General features: G+C 41.8%; 1 protein-coding gene across 1 annotated transcript; it reads left to right on the top strand.

Moving 5' to 3' along the window:
- Nucleotides 1-2043: 2043 nt before the first annotated feature.
- On the top strand, nt 2044-21885 carry LOC307184595 (betaine--homocysteine S-methyltransferase 1; the record flags this gene model as incomplete). The annotated part of the gene is made up of 8 exons (XM_079918209.1): nt 2044-2076; nt 5773-5905; nt 12545-12663; nt 14001-14192; nt 14565-14712; nt 18184-18366; nt 19813-20041; nt 21702-21885. The coding sequence occupies 8 exons, from the start codon at nt 2044-2046 to the stop codon at nt 21883-21885; spliced, it is 1221 nt and encodes a 406-aa protein (XP_079774335.1).
- Nucleotides 21886-24099: the final 2214 nt, after the last annotated feature.

A 24099-nucleotide genomic window follows, 5' to 3' on the forward strand; every position in this document is an offset into this window, starting at 1 on the left:
TTAATCATTTCAGAAAAGGCGGAGGTGGATAAGTGACTAAATAAATTAAATTCCCTACATTTAAATACAAATCCTTATCTATACATGTATACACTTACATAGGCACAGAGTTCCGGAAGAATAGTTAACAGGTAACAGTGGTTATCTCCAGGGAGGACTTGACCCGGGAATAGCAGCTGGGGAAAGACTTTAACATTTTTGCCATGTGTCTATATTATCTACTAAAAGTTCGCAATTCATTTTTAAATTAAATGTTGCTAGTTAAAACCTCTCCTGAGTTTTGCTGAAAGTGGACGAACTGTGAAATTGAGAACAGCTGCTTTCAGTTTTTACAGTCGAGCCCTGATACTGCCCTCTAGCGACTAGTACCCACCACCGCAACTGCTCTCTGCAGCACTAACTAGACTCAGACTAAACCTGCTCGTCTCACCCATACTCACCTGGTTAATATCAATAATATACGTAGTTGACGCATTAAATAACTGAACTGTTACCTACTCATATACTCCAATGCTTTCATGGTTGAAAATCTAGGCACTGTGAAGGATGCCTACATTACCTCATGCCTCATTCTTGCCGGACAGGTGAAATAATAGATCATTTGCATTACAATATGCATCCATCATCCTTCCCTTTTTGCCATTTTAAACTTGACAATTACCTGAAGCAAAAGGACTTTCCTAATTTCACAGTTTTATCTCAAGTGCACCTAATTTGAGCAACTAAATTTGTATTAATTCATCACTTGCTACAGTAATTTCCTTCTTTGCACGTGTTGAAATAGAGGTTATTGTTCTACATACAAAATTTCCTTGTGTGCTTTTATGTATTTGGGTAAGTTTCTGAACTCTACTTCAGACTTCTTAGTTGTTCTCTAGGCTATTTACTCTTACGTTGTACATTTTTCTAAAGTAATGTTTTCATTATTTTAAAGTCAATGTGTTCTGGAGGGGTGGTGGTGCTGGGATGAATTGGGAGACTGGGATTGACATATATACACTAATATGCATAAAATGGATAACTAATAAGAACCTGCTGGATAAAAAATAAATATATTAAATTAAAAAAATTTTTAAAGTCAATGTGTTCTCACTGTAAAGAAAGTTTGGAAAATACAGTAAAACATAATGAATAAAATAAAAGCAAGACGTAACTCTACCATCAACAGATAACTACTATTAACATTTCTATTTTCCTCCAGTTTCTCTAATGCCTATTCGTTTTTATACACAGTTTTCACGCTGAATTTTGAAGTCTCTAAAGTACATTTCCACTGTCATATATAAACATTAAGTGTTTGTCCTTGTTAAATGTTGCAAAGATATTATTAGAAACTGTAAGGCATGTTTGGATATAAGGATAAAGTTCACTTTGAACACACACACACACACACACACACACACACACACACACACACACTAATGCAGGGTCAGTATCGGACCCTTCTGTAAATGTCATATTTTTTTCAGATACATATCCACTGGGTGTATATCACACAGGAGGTCACACTTTAGGCTGAAGTTCTTCCAAGAACTGCAAGCCTCCTCGTTCAATAATCTTGTATCCTCGGCCTTTGACAAATATTTGGGCATTGGATGGAATTCTTAGGGGTCTGGCCTAGCGACTTAAGGAAGTAATGATACACGATCCCAGGCAAGGGAGAAATCAGGGTCGGGGACCCGCGAGGGGAAAAGAAGGGCCGGGCACAGGGAGGTCTGAAACCTGAGCCAGTGGCAGCATTATTATTATTATTATTATTTTACTTCTGGATGGTTTCACCCATTTTGGCAGAACAATCTCGATCACCTCCTCCGCACGCAGGTTCCCAAGCAGCGACAGGCCGGGATCAAGGGCTGGTGGGCGTGTTCCCCGCCCGAGGCCCGCGTTGGACCGCACCGGGGGTGGGGAAACCCACCCCGCGGGAGCAGCGGATATAAAGAGCCCGGCTGCTGCCACCGTGCAGCTCCGGGCTTCTCAGGGGGAAACGCTCGCCTCGCCGGTCCTCATCCGTGTTAAGTACCGTCCGTCCGGGACACCACGAAGATGGCACCAGTCGGGGGCAAAAAGGCCAAAAAGGTGAGTCTGCAGGGGACCCAAGGGCGCTGTCCATCCCGGCCAAAGCTCTGAGTTTCGATCCACAAACCAGCCCCGCATTGTATCTCAGCCGCGGGGAGCGCAGAGGAGCCCTTAGAGCCTGACTGTGACCAGAAGGCCCCCCAGGACTTCTGTTGCAGAACCCCAAGGTGCCTCTGAGTCCGCACTCCTGCCCCCTGACCAGAGCGCCCTCTAGAACTATGTGACCCCCCAACTCCAGAGCGCCCCCAAAGAGCTGAGACTCCCAACGTCTTGAGCACTCCCCCGTGATGCGGCTCCTAGACCCACAGGTGCGACTTCCCTTCCCCACGGCGGTGGGACTCGGGGTCGCCCTGCTGCGTGCCCCGGGCTCCTCTGGGGTCTGTGCCCGTGCCACCGCGCTCGCCCCTTGACGCCCAGCGCTTGCAGGGCAGGGAGGCGCGCGCCCGGTCTCCCACCGTTTCCCGCCCGCGCACTCACAGGCGCCTAGGGTCTCAGGGCCCCTACCTTGCAGGGTTCTCGTTGCACCCACCAGCCCGCCCCGCCGCAGCCCTAGGGCTCTGGCGTTGTTTGGATGATGTAAGTTTTCATCTCGCAGTTTGGTTTCAGCGATCACAGAACAGGGCACCGTGCGGGCCTCGAAAAGACAGTTTCAGAAAAATTAAGCACAATGGCCGTAAGATATTGAGGAAGGACTGTTAATAAGTTTTAAAAATAAAAACCCAGTAACAAGCCCGCCCTTCCCTGGGGACGAGTGTTTCAGTCCAGATTGTGGGCCTTCGTCTAGTTACTGGGTGGGGGGGGGGGGGGACGGTGCGGGGGCCGGAGATGGATGGATGGATGGATGGATGGATACACTGAGAGTAGGACTATGGTTAGGAGTGGGAAGAGAAGGACGGAGGGAGTAGGGAATATGCTTGCGCCTTGGGTGTCAAAGCACCCAACTCCATGCCTGGCAGACAGAGGCCCAGGTAATGGCAGCGAAGGAGACAGGGCCAGGCCAACTGTACTCCTGCAGCTGTAAGGACTGTGGGGGCAGGTCCACCTCCCAAATTCATTGCCAGCCATCCCTTTAGAAATGGGCTGTACCTAGTTTCTAAAGGGCTGACCCCGCCTCAAATTAAAAAGACCTCCACACAAGGAAAAACATTAATTCAATTAATTTTTTTAAATGCCATGCAGTCCCAGGATTTAAGATGCTGAGATGACAAACGATTATAGGCTGTCACCTGTTCAGTTAGGTGGAGAATTTTGCCAATCCATATATCTACTAAAGGAATAGCTGATGTAGGCTGGAAAGGACGATTCCCATAGAGATTTAAATTTTTTCTTGGTTTGGCCCGATTTACATTGCCATAAATCCTAATCCACTACCCCAGACTCAAACTCACAAAATGAAACATTTTAAAGGATTATTTTAGCAACAGATGGACATAAGATGGGAAGAAAAAAAAAGTTTCTTTGGTAACCTTGTTTCCATGCCTATGTCACTGTTAAAATATGGACAATAATACTTCTATACTTCTGATTAAAATTAAAACGTACGTTACAAAACTAACACAAGTTCATTGTAAACAACTAGGAAAACCACTAAGAACAGTGTCTACTACATTTTGATGTATATTCTGCTAGTCTATTGTCTAGGCAAATATGTACTTTTTAAACAAAAATTCTGATATTACACATATTGCTTTGCAACACTTTTTCACAAACAATATCTTGAGCATTTTCTCAGAGCACATTCCATTTTTAAAAAAAGCCACTTAGCTTAGGAACAAGAAAGTCTGAAGTTCAGGTAATTTAAAAATGCAGTAGAATCTAAGAGAGTGTTCTTCCTGATGTAATTGTTCAATAAACTAATGTACAGCATGGTAATTGAATCACCGCTAGCCACTCTGCCACCAAATATCAGATTCTTAGATATGCTGTGCATTTAAGTGTTGTGCTACTAAAGTTTGAAAACACACACAAGAGTCCAATGAGAGTTGCTAGGTGATCGAATAAAATATCATGAATTACGTCACCCAAATGAAAATTAGTAGCCAGTCATATCTCATTTATTTGACTGTTGTTCATGTTTTTATACAACTGCACCGACTAGCAATATATCTATTTTTCTTGTTAATTGGGTCATAACGATCAAAGTTGTAGTTTTAAAATGTGACTTTTTTTTGGAATTTTATTTTATTTTTTTATACAACAGGTTCTTATTAGTTATCTGTTTTATACATATTAGTGTATATGTGTCAATCTAAAATGTGACATTTAGACACATTGTAATCATGACAGGTATTTGGATTTCAAAATTACATGTGATCAATTCTATATTTTTGTATCTGTTATCTCATGGACTTGTACACTTGACATTTTTTCTATGTGGAAGGGCTATTCAAGAATATATAGCATAGTCCTATTTCACTGCTTTAAGGTAGAAATGTCAGATGTTTCTTTTCTCTGAGCACCAGTTTCAAAATGGTGTGGAAGAGAGGCAGAAGTTGGTGAGGACCTAAGACAGAAAAGCCTACGAATGTCTCTCACAGAATTTGTAACCCTTGTTATATCAGCATTTGTTCTGTCAACCATTATTAGTAATAAATGGAACACAACAGGTAAGTACATTCCAAGTGATTACTTTACACGGCCTTTTCAGAGCTATCCCCCCCTCCCCACCCCCATTTAAAATCAAATCTAGATACCATTTAAGGATAAAAGAATCAGGAGGCCATATACACTGCACCTGGAAGACCGTGTATAAATTACTCAGAGACTCTGGACCTTAATTCTTCATTTGTAAAATCAGAGTGACCTAAATTGAATTAGGGTACCTTTTATTTTTAAAGGCTATGAGTTTTTGAAATTAAAAAAAAAATGGTTACACTAGAAAATTACTTTCTAAGTCACAAAGCCCTTTAAAAATATTAAGTTCAAAATTTCTCTATTAACACCAGGGTAATTATTGCATAGTACTGTAAATGGAATAGGTATGGAGGTTGGATTAGAAATTAGTTTACAAATATTTTATTTACCTGTCTCTTTCCTGTCCCCTCACTTGTAGAGAGCGGGCTGTGCATACTCGTAACTTCCTGGACAGCATAATGCAGCTGCTATTATGGAAACTGAATTTTAACACCAGAGACAGAAGTCTTTAATTGATTTGGCCCTCTTTGTGGTAGTATCTCCTTCCTTCTGTCTTCACCAAATATCTTTTGACTTTTCAGTCTCAAAATGCCTTAATAGCATTGTATGCCACTTCAACTTTATAAAATACAATCCTCTCTTTAGTTTATTGATAGAATAAGAAGGAAGACTAACAATCACCATTTTAAGAAGGTGTGCTTAAGTATTTATTTACAACAAAAGCTTTTCATCTAATGAGGCTTTACAACAAAACCTTTTCATCTAATCCCTCTGAAGATGTTTATTCAAACATAACATCCTCCCACAATATTCTTCAAATACTCTTTAATGTGTTCGGAAAGACCCCATCCCTGTCACATACACATGGATACACAAACTTTCAATATATTAGCATTCTGGTGATTCTCAATATAGTCACAAATTTCTGTATAAAATAGATATTTTCTGAGAATTCTAAAGAAATCATACTTCTCAAGAATATGATAGCAAAAGTTCTAAAGGTAGAAAATTGTCTTAAAAATTCAAGTAACACCTTTTCTTCCTCCTCTTCTGTAATTTTAGGGCATCCTAGAACGGTTAAACTCTGGAGAGGTCATGATTGGAGATGGAGGTTTTGTCTTTGCACTGGAGAAGAGGGGCTATGTGAAGGCAGGACCTTGGACCCCAGAAGCTGCTGTGGAACACCCAGAAGCAGGTTGGTGCACAGCTATATTCTAAGCTCTCATAAAAGACCACTATGTTGGCCCAAGTCTAGAAGCATGCCATCAAACAGATACATTCATGCCGTGGTATCCAAATATTTATTATTGCCTGCGGGGCACTGTGCTAGGTACATAAGTACAGGTTTGCCTGTTGGGTAAGTACCAATGGCCCGTTGCTGTCATCTATATCTACCTTTTTTTTTTTTTTTTTTTTGCGGTACGCGTGCCTCTCACTGCTGTGGCCTCTCCCGTTGCGGAGCACAGGCTCCGGACCGCCATGGCTCACGGGCCCAGCCGCTCCGCGGCATGTGGGATCTTCCCAGACCGGGGCACGAACCCGTGTCCCCTGCATCAGCAGGCGGACTCTCAACCACTGCGCCACCAGGGAAGCCCTATATCTACCTCTTGTTCGCTGATCCTCACTCTAGATGAGTCTAGAACCTGGCTCACTGCCTTTCTCTGCCCCTCCCTTCTTCAACACTCTAGTTGACTTCAACATCCATACATGTGATCCATCCAGCACTCTTCCTGTTAGTGCCTTGATCTCCTCCTCATCTCCAGCAAACTTTTCCTCCATTCCCACCTTAGCAACCCTCTCCTAGACCTCACCATCGCCAATAGCTGTCCACCTCTGAAATCTCAAGGACAAATACCACATTCTCTGACCACCCCCTCCTATCTTTTCTGCTCACTTTCTCTAGTGCTCCTATTCTTCAATCTCATCACGACTCTGGCTCTACCATGTTAGTGTGTTTTAGCCATTCTCCCCCACAAGTCCACTTTCCCTCCTTAACCCACTGTAAGTTGCATGATACAGCATCAATCGTCATCTTGCAGATAAGCCCTCTTCCATTATCTATCTGCCAACTAGTCACATTCATTGTATACGAGCACCACCCTGTTCAACTACCTACCTAACCTGCACCTGCACCCACAAACCTGATTCTCACTTTACTTTTTTGACCACAAATCTTTTATGGACAGGAGAGGAGGTAGGATGCAATCTGAAGGGGATAAATGCTGTCCCTTAGGGCCTCCGTATCAGCCTTAAGGAATAGCGAAGATTTAATCTTTAAAAGGGAGGAATGGGTCACTTTTGCAGGTCCATGGACTTCTGAGGGATGTAGGTTTTCAAGGCTAATGGGTTAATCCACCCATATGTCTTTATTCCAGATCTGAGGGTCCCATTTCTTCCTAATCAGACCCTAACTTTTGGCAATAAAATGCTTTCCCAGTTGAGAACTCTGCTCCCTATGTAATTTAGTCCCGGGCCAGAGCCTCAGTTTTTCTGTTCTCTAGCAACAGGAACTGAGTCTCTTTACATACCACCCAGAAGATCCTCAGACTCTCACACATTGCCTGAAATCGGTGATGACCCACCTGTAGCCTTTCATTGTCTTTCTCCAGTATTTGGTGGTACCCAACAATAGCCATCTAGCTCTGGAGTCCTTATAGTTCCTACTTCCCCTGGACCTCTCAAACATCTGACATAGTGCACCGGCTAGTGCATTCCCTTCCAAGGGTACCTCATCCTAATTCACTACAGGTTGAGGTTTTAATAGTTGTACCCCTAGAGCATGCTGGGAGCTCCATCACCTGTGATGTGTGGGTGCTCATTACTAGCTAGTCAGAAGGAGATCTGACTCTAACATGATGCCTTCAGAGTTATTTCCCATGACTAGTTCTGGCTTCAACTCTTGCAGGTCAGACCACTCAGAAAACACATTATGAAGTAGAGAGTTGTGCTCAGGGGTTCTACTCTTGGGAGTGAACTAAGGGAGTGAGGGAAGCAGGACTGGGCAAAGGGAGGACCTGGAACTAAGCTGCGAAGAGTTGTAACAGAGACCCCAGCCAATCTCTCAGGGAGCTCTGGAATTGCACAGGCCCCTCAGAGTTGTCCCAGATTGAGGCAAGGCGGCTAGGCTAGGTCTTTGTGTTTTCCCCCTACTAACACAAGCTGTCAGCGCTCCCCTCCTCCAGGAGAGGGCTGAATCCTGGGCAAAGGCGTGCCCTTTGGCCTAGGGCACTTCCTAGGAAGGGTCTCAGGCAGGAGCCGTCAGCAACCAACACTTCGAAAGAATTTAAATCTTTCAGAGGAAACCAGAGTTCTTGTGAATATTGTATAAGATAATAAACAGATGTTTTTTACGTTAAAGAAGAGCGTATTCCAATAAACTCAGTGACGAAGGATGGAAATTAACCAAGAACATAAACTGAGAGACAGTACAGTTTTGAGATCCAGTACAGACTCTGGATCCAGACGAACTGGCTCAGATCCTGACACAGCCACTAGGCTGTGCGGCCTTGGGGAAATTACTTAGCTAAGAAAACCGAGATAATATTGACATCTACCTCATAAAGTTGTTATGAGGATTAAATAAATGATATGTGCAGTGTTCAAAAGAGTGCCTGGCTCATGTTAAACACTACAACTATTCGCTCTTGTTAGTAACTTGAGTGAGTTGCTTCCCCTCTTGGTAATATTCTTGGTTGTATTAATCTATTACTGCTAGAGAAGTACAGAAGTGTGTTCAAATCACACTGTCCCTAAAAAGTATCCAAAGTAGAAGAGCCACAGTCACACTATGAAACCTAGCAAATGTACGCAACTTTTATATTCCCAAATAAACGTAGAAATAATACTGTGTTCTACCCTTAAAAAAAAAAAATGCAATTAGTAAGCTTTGGAAGCTAAACCAACAAGAGTTCTCAAATTTTAGTTTCACCAGCGGAGTTTGTTAAAAATAATAAATTCCCAGACCCCACTTATAGATTTGGTTTCATTAGGTTTGTGACGGGTCCAGGAACCTGCATATTCATAATACTTGTCTCCAAATGATGGCAAGGTAAACCCCACTTTCAGAAGCATTGTGTTGAAGGGATGTAAGGAACACAAGGGCGTAATTAAGACCTGAGAGTGAGAATTTCTAATATATCTATGGTTTGCTTCTTAAGGTCTGCTTGCTGGGTTAAACTCAGAATGAAATATTTCTTGGGCCAAACTGACATTAACGATAAACTACCTTTGCCCAAACTTTGCCATGGAAACAAAATAAGACTGTTGTTTAAACTGCAAATTTCAATTTTGTTAGTCACGTTTACTTTTTTAAAGTCACACATTAGAGGAGCTCAAGAGGAACTGCTCTGATACCGATTTTCTTTGATTTTATTAATGCAGAAACAGCACATTTGATCTCTTGGCCATTTGTGTCTTGAATATTTTGAGCTTATTTACATGTATTGAGCATTTGCTCTACTTTTTCTTCTGCGAGCTCCTTGCTTTCCAAGAATTAATGAAAACTCCATGATACTGAGTCATCAGATTTAATCCTTTCTGCTACAGACTGAAATCCCCTATCTTCAACTCTGCCAGTGCCTAGTTCAAAATCTGTCAAACACAGTGGACTACAGGACGCATCAGAAAAGACAAATCTGCTTGTAACTTATCTTCAAAGAACCATTTCATACGACCTTGGATGTATTTAACCTTTTCTGGGGTGGGGGGTGATGAAATGCGTTTAAAACATTCATGCTCTAAATGAGAGCGGTGGTCATTGTCATGCTACTTTATGCAAATGAATTTGTTTTTGCAGGTACTTTTCTAATTTTGACTGGGTAATAACTAGAATTCATATAGACCCTGAAAAGTTTCCCTGTAGACTGGACGGCACCCAAAACACTTTTGTAGGAGTGGTGCCTGGACTTGACTTTTTAGTGCTGGAAGCAGTGAGAAAGGGAAGGTTATGCTACAAGTCTGCAATTCCTTATCCAAGCCCTTTTGGGGCCAAATGCATCTTAGAATCCAGAATTTGTGGGAATTTTAGAAAGTTAATACATTACATATGCTACATATTGCATAACGCTTTTATTAGGGTCTGAAGTGCTCCCCTACGCCCCATTAAACACATGAATACTCTTTTTGCATCAAAATATATGGCTACCCACACTGAATAGGATACAATTATAAATATCCTCACATTAGTTCAGGTGACATTTTGCTGCCAAATGATTTTACTGCAAATTTATTGTCCCACTGAAGAAATACTGCAAATTTTTATCTGACCTTTTAGAGTTTGCTGTGGAATTTCAAAGACTTGCATTTCTCAAGTAAGTGTACAAGGTAATATCTATATTCTGTACATATATGTCTGGGTCATATGTTTTATACATATACACACACACATAAGTTGGTAATATTTAGCTTCTGTGATGCTAACATAAAACTAGTATATGAAGAGCGTAAAGCCATAAAATGAATATAATTAATTAGCAGAAGTTGTATCATTGTCATGTGAACTGGTCATACCCTATTGTTGGCTAGAGGATGAAAACTCATCGTTTTATGATGAGAGGAAACAGAAAATAGAAATTGAAAGGATATTCAGAAATTACCAGACTAACTCTCCTACTAAAATTTATGCCAAAAGTTGTGGTTCTTGCACTCAGAGGAATCGGCTTTGAATCAGTTTCCCTGGGTCTGGAGGGGTTTGAGGAATCTGAATTTTTAATTGTCCCCAAGTGAGTCTAGTAGGGTCACACTTTGAAAAGCATGGCATTTTTAAGAAGCATGATGGAATAATCAAATCAAATCAAATCTATTAAGAGTGAAAAGGTTGTCTTCACCTTTCTGACTCACTGCCCTCTGAAAAAACCTGATAAAAGACTATAGACCCTATGAGCACTATACAATGTACATACAGGTAAACAATTTGCACATCATTCCAGGGTTTTTGCTTGTTTTTTTTTTTTTTTTTTTTTTTTTTTTTTTTTTTACAGCCTCTGGAAATCCATCAAAGGGCCAGCTGGGTGGACTTCTTATTCATAAACCATTCTGTCCCAGATACCAAGTCTGTAGTCCCTTCTCCCTTGCTCCAACCTCAGCACTCTGTGTTTATCTGATTGACTGTATGTAAGGTTTTTCAGTTGATTCTGCTGCTAATTAAAACAACTTCGAAACCCCCTAATTTAGGCATGCTTTTAAGTTCCCACTGAGAACGAAAGGTTCCATGATTTTAAAAGCAGAGATTTGGCTTCAAGCTTAGAAATCCATTCTCTGAAATTCAAAAGCGTTTTTGGCCTCACCTTTTTGTCCATTTATAAACAAAAACTGAGCTTCCTATGTTCTTGGCACTCTACTAGGCATCTGGGTTGCAAAGATGCCAAACTAATCTCCAGTCTTAGCCTCTGAAGGGCTAAGAACACCAGTGTCCTAATAATTTCCTAGTGTCTAACGTAGTTGTTCCCAGACCGGCAGACTTTATAAGTCTCTGAAATTTCAAAATAAATTTTAGGGTTCGATATACGACTGTTGGTTTCTTACTCTGTCCAGTCATTTCTCCTGACAAAAACAAAACACCATCTAAGTCTCAATATCATTTTATAGAAGAAACATCCTCCTGCTCTCTTAGAATGGTGATTCTCAACAAAACTGAAAATAAGAATCAGCTGGGAAAACTTTAAAAAAGTTGCTTGTGCCTTACCCCAAACCAATTAAATTAGAATATATGTGGATTCGACACTAACCTTCATAATTTTTGAAAAGCTTGCAGGATATCTAATGGGCAACCAAGGTTTAGGACCACTATTTTAGAGCAAAGGATAACTCTTTAAATTGCATACATTTGATTATATGGGGGGGGAAAAAAAAAGAAACCTCCCACCATATTTCCTCTAGCCAATGAAAGCTTCGCCACGTGGTATTCACCCATGAACCTAGATTGCGAACATTTCTCCGACACTTATTCCACTCTACTGCCAGAATTATCTTTCAGAAACACTGAGTTGGGCTTCCCTGGTGGTGCAGTGGTTGAGAATCCGCCTGCCAATGCAGGGGACACGGGTTTGATCCCCGATCCGGGAGGATCCCACATGCCGTGGAGCAACTAAGCCCGTGCACCACAACTACTGAGCCTGTGCTCTAGAGCCTGTGAGCCATAACTACTGAGCCCACATGCCACAACTACTGAAGCCTGCGTGCCTAGAGCCCATGCTCTGCAACAAGAGAAGCCACTGCAGTGAGAAGCCCATGCACCACAGCGAAGAGTAGCCCCTGTTCGCCGCAAGTTAGAGAAAGCCCGCGCGCAGCAACAAAGACCCAATGCAGCCAAAAATACATAAATAAAATAAATTAAAAAAACAAACAAAAACACTGATACCTGTGGTCTGGCACCTAGACTCCTTGGGATGATGTGCTAGGCTGTTTTACACTCTGACAGCCCACCTTTCCAAGTGCATCTCCCACCACTTCTCCAGCATATCCTCAACTCCGGCCACTCAGACTGCTTGTCACTCCCCCAAATGCCAAGACTTTTCTTGCCTCCTTGTCTTTGCTCGGGCTGTTCCCTCTCTAGGGAATGTCCTTCCCCATCTTCTCTGCCTGGCAAAAACACTGAGATGATTCTTCCTCTGTGGGACCTCCCTCTTCCCTTCACCCCACATCCATGGCAGAGATAATCTCTTTCTCCTGGCAAGAGACTCCAGATCCACCCCTCATTTGCCCCCAGGATGAGCAAATGCCAGGCAACCAGGAATTTAAGCAGCTATTTTCATAGTTGTTTATCTGAGAGCCTTTTGAAAGCATCACAGACTAATAAACTTAACAATGAATACCTTTCCCTCATTCAATCTCCCAGTTCGCCAGCTTCATCGAGAATTCCTCAGAGCTGGATCGAACGTCATGCAGACCTTCACCTTCTACGCCAGTGAAGACAAGCTGGAGAACAGGGGAAACTATGTTGCAGAGAAAATATCCGTGAGTAACACCACACATGGCGCTCTTAGAAGGACACAGTAGACACGCGTGTCATTACCAAAGCTCTCATAGAGAAAAGTGTTGAGCCGCTTTAGAGTTCTGTTTTGTTTTAAACAATACAGAAACGAGATATGTGTAAATAATATTCTTAGGTTTTAGCTAGCGTCCCTCAAATTAACAGAAAGGCATTTAATGAAGCAGATCAAAGAAGTATTTAACTATTAATGATTCTCTCAGTCTCTTGACTAAGTTGCTGAAGGAGTATCCTTACAAACTCTTACATCTTCTTTAAAAATTAATTTTATTTATTGATTGATTTATTTTATTTTTGGCTGCGTTGGGTCTTCGTTGCTGCCCACGGGCTTTCTCTAGTGGCGGCGAGCATGGGCTACTCTTTGTTGCAGTGCGCGGGCTTCTCATTGCGGTGGCTTCTCTTTGTTGAGGAGCACAGGCTCTAGGCGCGCGGACTTCAGTAGCTGTGACACGCAAGCTCAGTAGTTGTGGGTCGTGGGCTTAGTTGCTCCGCGGCATGTGGGATCTTCCCGGACCAGGGCTCGAACCCATGTCCCCTGCATTGGCAAGCGGATTCTTAACCATTGAGCCACCAGGGAAGTCCGAAACTCTTACATCTTTACAATTTGTTAATGTGACACAGTATAGGAGAAAGGTCATATGTGCCAGGAGTCAGTGAACCTAGAATCTTCCAGGCTCAGCTACAATCAACTGCGTGATGTTGGGCAAACCATTTACTTATCCCATCAAATCAGCAATTTCTTCATCTCTAAAATGAAAAAGGCATTCTAAAATTACATGAGTCTGTGTGATCTATAGTACTGGGGTTTTTTGAGGACAAACATCAATTTATATTGTCTAAAAAATTAGAAAAGACCTGACTTGTGATACATGTATCTGTTGAAAAAATATATAATGACAAAAAGTCATGAATTCTGTAGTAATTTAAATTGAATTTTATTCTTATTAATGATAAAAGCAAATCATTATCATCATCACCACTATTTGCTAGGTATTCTTCTAAGTGCAGCTTAGGCATTGGAAGATACCAGATCCTTTTATGTAAGGACTTTTACCCTCTCACAGATCTTGGGTATAATATAATATCCTAAATACCATCATTAGATTTTTTTCTTAATCACTGTTATTGGCAATGTTGTTACTGCAAATTGCTCAACTCCATAAAGCACTGAACTATTCCATCACTGTCGTTTTCTGGAATAAAATCACTATTATAACATACAACTGAGATTTGGACGTTGAATAACAATTTTGCTTCAATTTCACATGAAAATGTAGACGTATCATAAATTCATCCATTTTAGGGGCAGAAAGTCAATGAAGCTGCTTGTGATATTGCCCGGCAAGTAGCTGATGAGGGAGACGCCTTGGTGGCAGGAGGTGTAAGCCAGACACCTTCGTACCTTAGCTGCAAGAGGGAAACTGAAGTCAAAAAAGTCTTCCAGCAACAGTTAGAGGTCTTCATGAAGAAGAACGTGGACTTTTTGATCGCAGAGGTAAACATATACGATCTAAGATGAGACGAGGACACTTAGGACATTTTCTCTGTCTTTTACTCTCATGAGGACCATGTGGGGTTAGGCACCAGTCATGACTAGTAGCTGTAATATTTAGTTTTGAAATGTTTTTCCAATTTAGGGCTTCAACTAAATGTGATTCAGTTAATGTAACATAGTGTTCTTCAAACCTGTGGGCTGTAAGTCGCTGAAATCACCTTTCTGTTCTGTTTTAAAAATGTTAATGGGTCACAACTCAGAGTTTGAAAAACACCCATCTGAGGATAATTAAGTTAATACACAGTAGGATAAGTTTTCAAATTATTTGGGAAGAAACAAGATTAAAAGTATCTTGACTTTAACTTATTTCAGTATTTTGAACACGTTGAAGAGGCTGTATGGGCAGTTGAAGCCTTGAAAGCATCTGGAAAACCAGTGGCAGCAACCATGTGCATCGGCCCAGAGGGAGATTTACACGGTGTGGCCCCTGGCGAATGTGCAGTGCGCCTGGTGAAAGCAGGTGATGATGCGTTCTGGCCAGTTTGCAATTAGTGTGTCTATCTTTAAAATTTATTTATTTATTTTTATATTTATTTTTGTCTGTGTTGGGTCTTCATTTCTGTGCGAGGGCTTTCTCTAGTTGTGGCGAGCGGGGGCCACTCTTCATCGCGGTGCGCGGGCCTCTCACTATCGCGGCCTATCTTGTTGCGGAGCACAGGCTCCAGACACGCAGGCTCAGTAGTTGCTCCGCGGCATGTGGGATCTTCCCGGGCCAGGGCTCGAACCCGTGTCCCCTGCATTGGCAGGCAGATCCTCAACCACTGCGCCACCAGGGAAGCCCCTAGTGTGTCTTTTAAATGACATACAAATGCAGGTCCATCTATGAATCACTATATACTACTTTTGTTACAGGAAAGCCATTAATTTACTTTCTTAGGAATATCTATAATATCATTATTGAGTCCCAAAGAGAAAAAAATGTTTAAAAAAAATACATACACAGACATACCAGCCTTTTGAAATGGGCAATTAGACCTACACTGAAGGTTTAACACCTGGAAATGAGAAGAATTTTAGTAAATCAAAAGGAACATTAGGAAAAATTATGTTTTATTTTAAATTATCTGAAGTTGAGGTCTTTAGACATTAATAACTTTTAAGTCAGTTGCCCTCTTTGCCAAAGTTTTTCCATTCTCATAAACAACTGGTATGTTTTACTTTTTGTAATTGGTACAATAAATTTTCAAATCCTTTGATGTGAGACATGGAGCACCTAATTTACCTTTTCATATAATTTCCATTCCTAATATTGGGTCTCATTTCAATTAGGGAAAATTCACAGACTTTTTTCAAAGCTACCTCATTTTCAACCTGAGGAATAACACAGTGTCCGTGGAAGAGTCTGACTCACTGTGTGGAACAGAGATTTTGATTGGCTAATTGTTTAATTTCTCATCTTTATCCAACTCTTAATAGTTCATGAAAGTCACTTCATACTTGTCACTAATAATAATTATTTAGGTTTAGGAATGACATTGTAGAATCCTAATTTTTTATTCTACATATTAGAAATGGGGGGAGAAACCAAATTAATATGTTTCAAAAAGATGAGAGGAGGCCCTCATCATCCCAGCTGTTAATTGGCAGGGATTCTTGGCCTGCATCTACTCCTTCCCCTGCCGGTCTGTTCAGAGTGAGTGGCCACAGTGCTTGACCTCACTGTACCCTGTTTCTATCCTTCACAGAACTCCCCAGTTATCTCATTCGTTTATGTCTTGAATGTCTGGCTCTCTCACTTGATGGTAAAATCCCAGAGGGCAGAGACTATGTCTGCTTGGCTCAGCACGGAGTACCGTGTGCCCAGCACAGCACCCAGCACATGATAGGTCCTTAGTCAATATCCGTCTCACAAATCTAGTCCATCTTCCAATGTTAGTTCAACTTCCATGTGCCCTGACATAGTCATCCCTACCCCAAGTAATCACTTCCTCCTCTCAGCAGCTGCGTCGCACATTTAGCGTGTCCTCAGATGACATTTTCTAATCTGTGAGACTGTTAATAGGGTTCTGCAGTTACACACGGATAGAAAATGCTGTGTTAAGCCACGTTAAGCAGCCTCTCGGCTGCAGAACTTCTCAGAGGCTTTGACGTGTTCGTGTGTACTGGCAGTCTCCAAGAAGGGACTACAGTAAATAACTACTGCCCAGTTTAATTGGTCATAGAACCTTGTTTTCATAGAGCAAACCTTGGGAAGCCCTGTGCTAAATTATAAAATCTTTGGTGTCCTTTATTTATATTTCTCTAAAACCCCTTACAAGGACCTTTATACCTAATAGACATCAATAAATAGCCAAGATGTGATGACTTCATTAATGTAATGATATCTAGCAAGGAAAGAGAAACTGTGGCTCCAGGACACCAGGAAGGACGGACGGATGGATGGAAGGAAGGAAGGAAGGAAGGAAGGGAGGGAGGGAGGGAGGGAGGGAGAGAGGGAGGAAGGGAGGAAAAGAAAGGGAAAGAAAGAAAGAAAGAGAAAAGAAGAAAAAGGTAGTCAAGACCCAAGTGACCCTGTTCAGTAAGCTGTTGAATATACCAGTCTGGAACCCAGTGGAAAGGTCAGAGTTAGAGAGAGAAGCTTGGGAGAGGTCTGGATATAGATGGTATTGAGAGCCTGGGGCTGAAAAGGAAGTGTAGATGCAGAAGAGAAGATGGCTCAGTGGGATCCTGGGACACTACAGGACTGAAAGGTTTAGCCTTGAGGAGGGGTCAGCACATAACACTCAAAAAAAAGCAGCCAGGGAGGTAGGGGCAACACTCAGAGAGTGGGGGAAGTTCTCAGAAGCCAAGAGAAGGGGAGTATCGATGAAGGAGAGAGTGCCACGAGGTTGAATGCTGCCGAGACGTTGAGTAAGATGAGAAGAGAGAAGTGACTACCAGACTTGGCAAGATTGAGGTCATCGGTGTCCTTAACAAAAACTGATTCAGAGGAATGACAGGAAGTGAGGCCAGATTGGAACAAAAATGAAGAGTGAACTGTAGGCCCAGGCCAGTGAGGACTGCTAAGACGCCTGCCACTGAACACTGGAGGTCACAGCGTGTAGCATCAGCTCTGCTGCTCCTGGAATCTGGATGTTGGTGCCGCTCTCATTGTGGCCAAAATGAATCTTCCCTTTCCTTGTTCTTGGCATCTCTATATCCCAGCTACAAAATCCTAGGCCATGAGTTCATCAAAAAAGTCCTTTTTGTCGGACAACCCAAGTGTCCAACTAATGAATGGATAAGCAAAATGTGGTACGTACATGCAATGGAATATCATTCAGCCATAAAAAGGAATGAAATTCTGACACATGCTTCAACAGGGATGAGCCTTGAAAACATTGTACTAAGTGAAATAAGCCATTCAGGAAAGGACACATATTATATGATTTCACTTGTACGAAAGTTTCGGAAAAACCGTTTCCTAAATTACACTCTGCTGTTATGCCCAAGAAACTTAATAATATTGTTAAATTGGCCTGATAAAAGGAAACACTGATTTATCCCTCAGATGAGTCGTAACCACAGGTGCCATGGGGCAGCTGGGAGTCGTGAAAAATTATCATGCTTTGCAAATAAAATGTCAAAGATTGAAAAAATGGCTACTAAAATTTGAAGTTAAAGAACAGTCCAATAATGATTTTTTTACATGACTACTAAAATTTGAAGTTAAAAAAACCTCTAATAATGATTATATTTTTCAAAAAATGATGGACAGCCAAGTGTGCATAAACGACACTTCAATTATAGCTGACTCTTCAAAGCACTGTTCGCAGAAAGGGCTTGCTGCCTGTTACTAATCATTCTTGCCCAAGGGTGAGATAAGTTTGCAGGGACCCGGTGCCATACTTCCAATTCACCATTCCAAATAAAAGCTCCCTGAGTGAGAGGAGAGTCGGGCCCATTGGTACCTGGTGAATCCCTAAAGCTCAAATGTTCTTCCCACTTGCAGGAGCTTCCATCGTTGGCGTGAACTGCCATTTTGACCTCACAACTAGCTTACAAACAGTGAAGCTCATGAAAGAAGGCCTGGAGGCCGCGGGACTGAAAGCCCACCTGATGAGTCAGCCCTTGGCCTACCACACCCCCGACTGCGGCAAACAGGGATTTATCGACCTGCCAGAATTCCCCTTCGGTAAGACAGACGTTTTATAAATCATCTCAGGGTCTTTATGTTTGACAAATTCCAAAGAAATCTCTAGCCATAGAGCTTTATCATGTAAAGTAATGGCTGCATATCCCCTCATATCTTGCCCCCAGCTTCTCTCCTTGCAACCCCAAACTTTTAAATTAGACATTAGGAAAAGACAGGACCGGCAAGCAAAAAAGACCTCTGAACTTAAATGTAAAATCAAAGGTAAGTCAACACCTAGGTAGACAACCAATTCGTCATACCTGAAGTTGGCAGAAAGGACGCGCTCCTGGGTAGGATCAGCAAAGATTCTGTTTCTGGTTCCAGCTCTGTTGCTAAGTTGCAGAACCTTAGCAAAATTTCTTAGTTCTCCCAGATCTTAATTTTCTCATCAGAAAAAATAAGTCGTTTAGACCAGGTTATCGCCCAGATACTTTTCTCCTATTCTGAATGTTGCTTAGATATTCTAGCAATATCTGAGTTTGCGGGGCAGAGGGAAGTTACCATCATTGGGTTACTGTGTAACAGATTTGAATGAAGAGACCAAGCAGATGAAGGGGGTAATACTTGCAGTCTGGGAAGAGGGATAAAGCATGTGTGGGAAGTGGGGGTGAGTCTACCTGGAGAATCAAGCCACGGGTGAGCGGGGCCAGACCCTAGCCAGCCTCCTATTTCATTCTAAGGTCCTTACCCCATATTCTAGAGGGACCCTGGAAAATAATCCGTCTAGAAGAACCATAGAAGAAGAACGGCAAGGCATTTGTGGTATTTATTGCTGTAGAACAAATTATTGCAAAATTTAGTGGCTTTAAACAACAAATATTTATTATATCTCAAGTTGCTGCAGGTCATGAATTTGGGAGCAGCTTAGCTCAGAGTCTCTTAATACGTTGCAGTCCAGACTCTAGCAAGGGTTATAGTCATCTGAAGGCCTGATGGGAGCTGGGGGATCTACTTGCAGGCTCTCTCAGTTGGTTGTTGGGAGTCAGGGTCAGTTTTTTTCTGTCTGTGGACTGGAGGCCTCAGCTCCTTAGCTCATGGGCTTTCCACTGTGGTATCTGAGTGTTCTCACAACACGGCAACTGGGCTGAACATTCCAGGAGAGAACAAGGCAGAAACCATAATGTCTCTTATGACCTAGCCTCAGAAGTCACAAACCATCCCTTCTGCCATATTCTATTGGTCTCACAGACCAACCTGACATAATACAGGAGGGTCCACACAAGGGTGAGAACATCAGAGGGCCGAGATCATTGGGAATCATCGTGAAGTCCGGCTGTCACAGTATTTAAAATTGGATATGTCAATGCAAAATAGCTAATAGTTTTTAAGAGTTAGGAACTAAATATTGACAACTTATCTAACTCATTTATTGAAAATTACACATTTATTATAGCTGTTTGTTTTGAATATCTATTTTTAATTTAAGCAGAGTGTCATTTATTACAGGACTGGAGCCCAGAGTTGCCACCAGATGGGATATTCAAAAATACGCCAGAGAGGCCTACAACCTGGGGGTCAGGTACATAGGTGGGTGCTGTGGATTTGAGCCCTACCACATCAGGGCAATTGCAGAGGAGCTGGCCCCGGAAAGGGGATTTTTGCCACCAGCCTCAGAAAAACATGGCAGCTGGGGAAGTGGTTTGGACATGCACACCAAACCCTGGATCAGAGCAAGGTAAGAACCTTAAACTGTATTTGCCAAACCAAACTCATTTAGATTATGAAGATGTCCAAATGAGGTCATTACCAAAACTGCAGCCTATTTGCTGTGTAATGGTAAAGAATCAGTTATCCTCTTTAAATTCTCTCATAGAGGTGTTTATAACGTAACTTTATGGAGTGATTTTTGGGGAAAGCTTTAAGAATATAGAATATAAATCATGTAAGTTGCAACAAAATGTGATTTCACACTCTAGGAAAGCACCATCCATGTGGTGGACACTAACAGTGAATCAGTTGTTAGGATTTAAGTACAGCAAGTATTAATTGCCCGTTCTGTGCCAAGCACGAACCTTAGAGCTGGGAAGACAGTGGTGAATGAGATAAAACATGTCTTTACCCACAGAGTTTACATTCCAGTGGGGAAGAGGAACAATAAACAGAGTTTCACATCAGGCTATGTGCAGGGCACTAGGAGTATAGAAATGAAAGGCTGTGGTCCCTGGCTAAGAGAATCTCGCGGTCTACTGGGGAAAATGGAGAAGAAAGGTGATGTAGTTAACTGCTTGAGTAGAGGCATGGATAAAAAAGTAACAATGAAGAGAAGAGAATAACTATCTCTACCTAATAGATACTTTAGAAGAAGGGACGTTGGGGCTGGATTTTGAAGAGCTGAGTAGGCTTCCACGGGATAAAGAAGGGGGTGGAGGATGCACCCCAAGCAGAGGGAGCAGTTTCCCTCTGTTCAGTGAACATTAGTTGAGCACAACTATGTCAGGCACCGTTGTGGTTGCTGAGGGAGCACGTTGGACAAGGCACAGGCCTGTCCCCAAGGAGGTAACAGTCTAGTAGGCAGAGAAATAAACAGCTAAGTTCAAACTGGTATGGTAAGTTAAGGATGAAGATGTGCACAGGTGCTGTGGAGTCTGTACTAATGGCCCACAGGGGGAAAGGTGGGAAGGTTGGTGAAGAATTTCTTACAGAGCTAACACCAGAGCTGAATTTTGAAGGACGAATTAGATGGCCAGACAGGAGAACAGCCTAGAGGGAAGCACTGAGATGTGGCAAGAGGACAAGGTGCTGAGACACTAGAAGTTTGAGAATATTGGATTCAGAATTTGGTAAAGACACAGGTCAGGAACAGGAGGTGGCCTTTGTTCATGCTCACGAGGTTGAGATGACCTCATCCCAAGGCAGTGAGGAGCCTGGAGGGTCTCAAGGGGTCCGAGACAAAGTTAGATTTGCAAGTTTTAGTAGCCTCGAGACAGGGAAACCTGTGAGGAAATCTCTGCTGGAAGACAAGGGAAATAGAAAGGAGGCTGGGGCGGGATCCTCAGGGTGAGAGGTGCAGAAGCAACACTGGCTTTGGGGAGAGCAGCAAATGTGGGCTCAGCTGGCTCAGGAAGTAGAATGCCAGAAAGTGAGGATGGAGAGGTAGGGTAATTTGGATAGAAAATGTCCCTATTCTAAACTCTTAGCTTTTGAACCTATGTGTATGTAAAAAGAAGAAATTCAAAGTAACTTTAGACCTACAGATTCTGAAAGAAAAAGATAAGTGTGTTTCAATGGACACACTCTCAAGAGCCCAAAGACAGCTCTACAGGGGTGTCTTAGCTCTGCGACCTAGAGAGGGAAGCTCAGGGAGAAGTCTCCTGCTGTGTGTTTTGTTCCCCCAGGGCCAGGAAGGAATACTGGGAGAATCTTCGGATAGCCTCAGGCAGGCCGTACAACCCTTCTATGTCAAAGCCAGATGCCTGGGGAGTGACCAAAGGAACAGCCGAGCTTATGCAGCAGAAAGAAGCCACGACCGAGCAGCAGCTGAGAGAGCTCTTTGAAAAACAGAAGTTCAGATCTGCATAATAGCCTCAGTGGAACCCATTTTCAGTGACCTCCTCTATGCTTGGAAGTCTATGTTTGGGCCTCAGGTCCTCTATGTTTGGGCCACAGTTCCAAAAATAAGGAAAAGATGGTTAAAAGGCAATGCTTATATGAACCCCAGCCTACATGTAACAAAACAAATAGTACTTGACAATTTTGAAAAGTATATATTTATAACTTGAAAGCAAAATAAATAAGAAGCAAATATTAAACAGGTTTACTAAGCACCCACCATGTACACGGTATTAAGGAAATCACTGTGGCCAAGGAAAAGTAATTTGGACATTAATCCCACTTCAAGAAGTTTGCAGGCTAGTAAGGAGGAGGAGATGTGAGCTGTCATAAATGGCTCAGCAACCAGACAGAGACAGACAAAGTGCTATAGGAAAGTGACTTCCAAGCTCTTCTGAAGATGACCCTTCATAAGAAACACAATTTATATTGATATAACGACCCAGTAAAGTACATGTACAACCATTGAAATAAAATGTGATCCATTCTGGTATTTTTTATTCCACTCCTTTCTGTCCTATTTCATTAATAAAATACTATGCTGGTTAAGACCCCTCAAATTGATTTTATGACCCATTAATGAGTTTTGACCCACAGATTGAAAAACACTGCTATGGGACACCAGCTATGGGGACTTTGCTATTCCTTTAAGTTTTTTCTTAGAAAATCAGTCCTATGGGACCTGATCAGTAAATATTCAAAGCTCAGAGTTCCAGAGTTGTTCCCTCACTTTTCTGACCCATTTCTACCACTAAGAAGCATTCAGACCAATGGGGAGGCTGAGAAGGGATGGGTACCCAGGCTCTCTCCATCTTTTTCTAGGCTGGATCCACCTAAATACCTCCCTCCAGTAAGGCTGGGGAGCAATGGTCTTGTGTTACTTTGGTAGCTTTAAAAAATATATAATAAAGAAAAAGAGATTCTCCAAACTCTATCTGGGGTTCCTAGATTGAGAAGTATATTTTTACCTGGTAGTACCTACTCTGAAAGCTCAAGCCTGAAGATGTAAGAGCATTAGAATAAACGGCTACTCAATGTATGAGGAAAGAGTTCATGTTTCTTTCTAAACATTCATGGATTGGTATAGCTGTTTGGAAATTCTAATCTCTTCAGCTATTAAAATAAAAGGAGCAATGAGACTTATCTTGGATGTATTTGAATCTTATTTCTGTTCTATAATTTGCTAAGTCTTGTATAACCTCAGTTTCTATTTAAAAAGACACAAGCATGCTAGAGTTTTAAAGGACAAGGCAGCAGTATTTAAAGGAAAAAGAAATTTCCATAATTTCTTTTCAAAGCAGCACGACTCTCAGAGGTTGCATATGGCTGAGGTGAAATAAGAAAAGAGTGAAAGTCACTTTTTTTTTTACCAATTGCTATCTACCATTTTTCATTCTCAAATCAGGTTCAATATTTAATACTTTCATTCATAGGTAATAGATACCTTTATTCAACCTACTACTGTGTAAGATGCATGCCCCTTTAATATTCTTTTCAGAACTTGTATTGCCATACAAAACACTGTAACCCCTAATTTTTCTTATATCTTTTGATTTTAAAAATGTTTCCCTCAAGAGGAAATATACATACTGAAGGTACACTGGAATGAAACTGTATGTCAACAGTGACTCCTAGTGGAATATTTCATATTTTGAAAAATTTTTTTTGAAATTCATCCCTCCACCAAGTGCATTCATTTTATTTCCAGAAATCTTGTTCATTAAAAGGGAAATTTCATTCAATACCTATAAGCTTCCTTGTGTTAAACAGACATTTCTCACTGGTAAAGATATTTTTATGGAATCAGAGCCAGAGAGACCTTAGAGATCCACAGTCTAAACTCTCCCTTTTAAGGGTAAGATTCCAAAGGCAGGATGTCAAGTCAGGAAGAATTTCCTATTAGTCCAAGGCTACCAGGAAAGATGGCTTTTGCTTGGATTCTTGGTAGAAGGAGAATGGAACCAGGACAGATGGTTCACAAAACTATGGAGTTCATCCTCCTGCCAGGAAATAGAGATCCCTGCATTCCTCAGAGTCGATGTAAACTCACTGAGTAAACTGCTTGCAGTTTATGACCTGATACTTATTTACACTGTAGCAAAGCGCCTTTGAGTAAGGGAGCCAAGCCGATGCAGACCTATAACGGAGACAGAACCGGACAGGAAGGGATCAAAAACTTCAGTT

This window comes from Stenella coeruleoalba (assembly GCF_951394435.1).
Source record: "Stenella coeruleoalba genome assembly, chromosome: 3".
NCBI classification, from domain to species: Eukaryota; Metazoa; Chordata; class Mammalia; order Artiodactyla; family Delphinidae; genus Stenella; species Stenella coeruleoalba.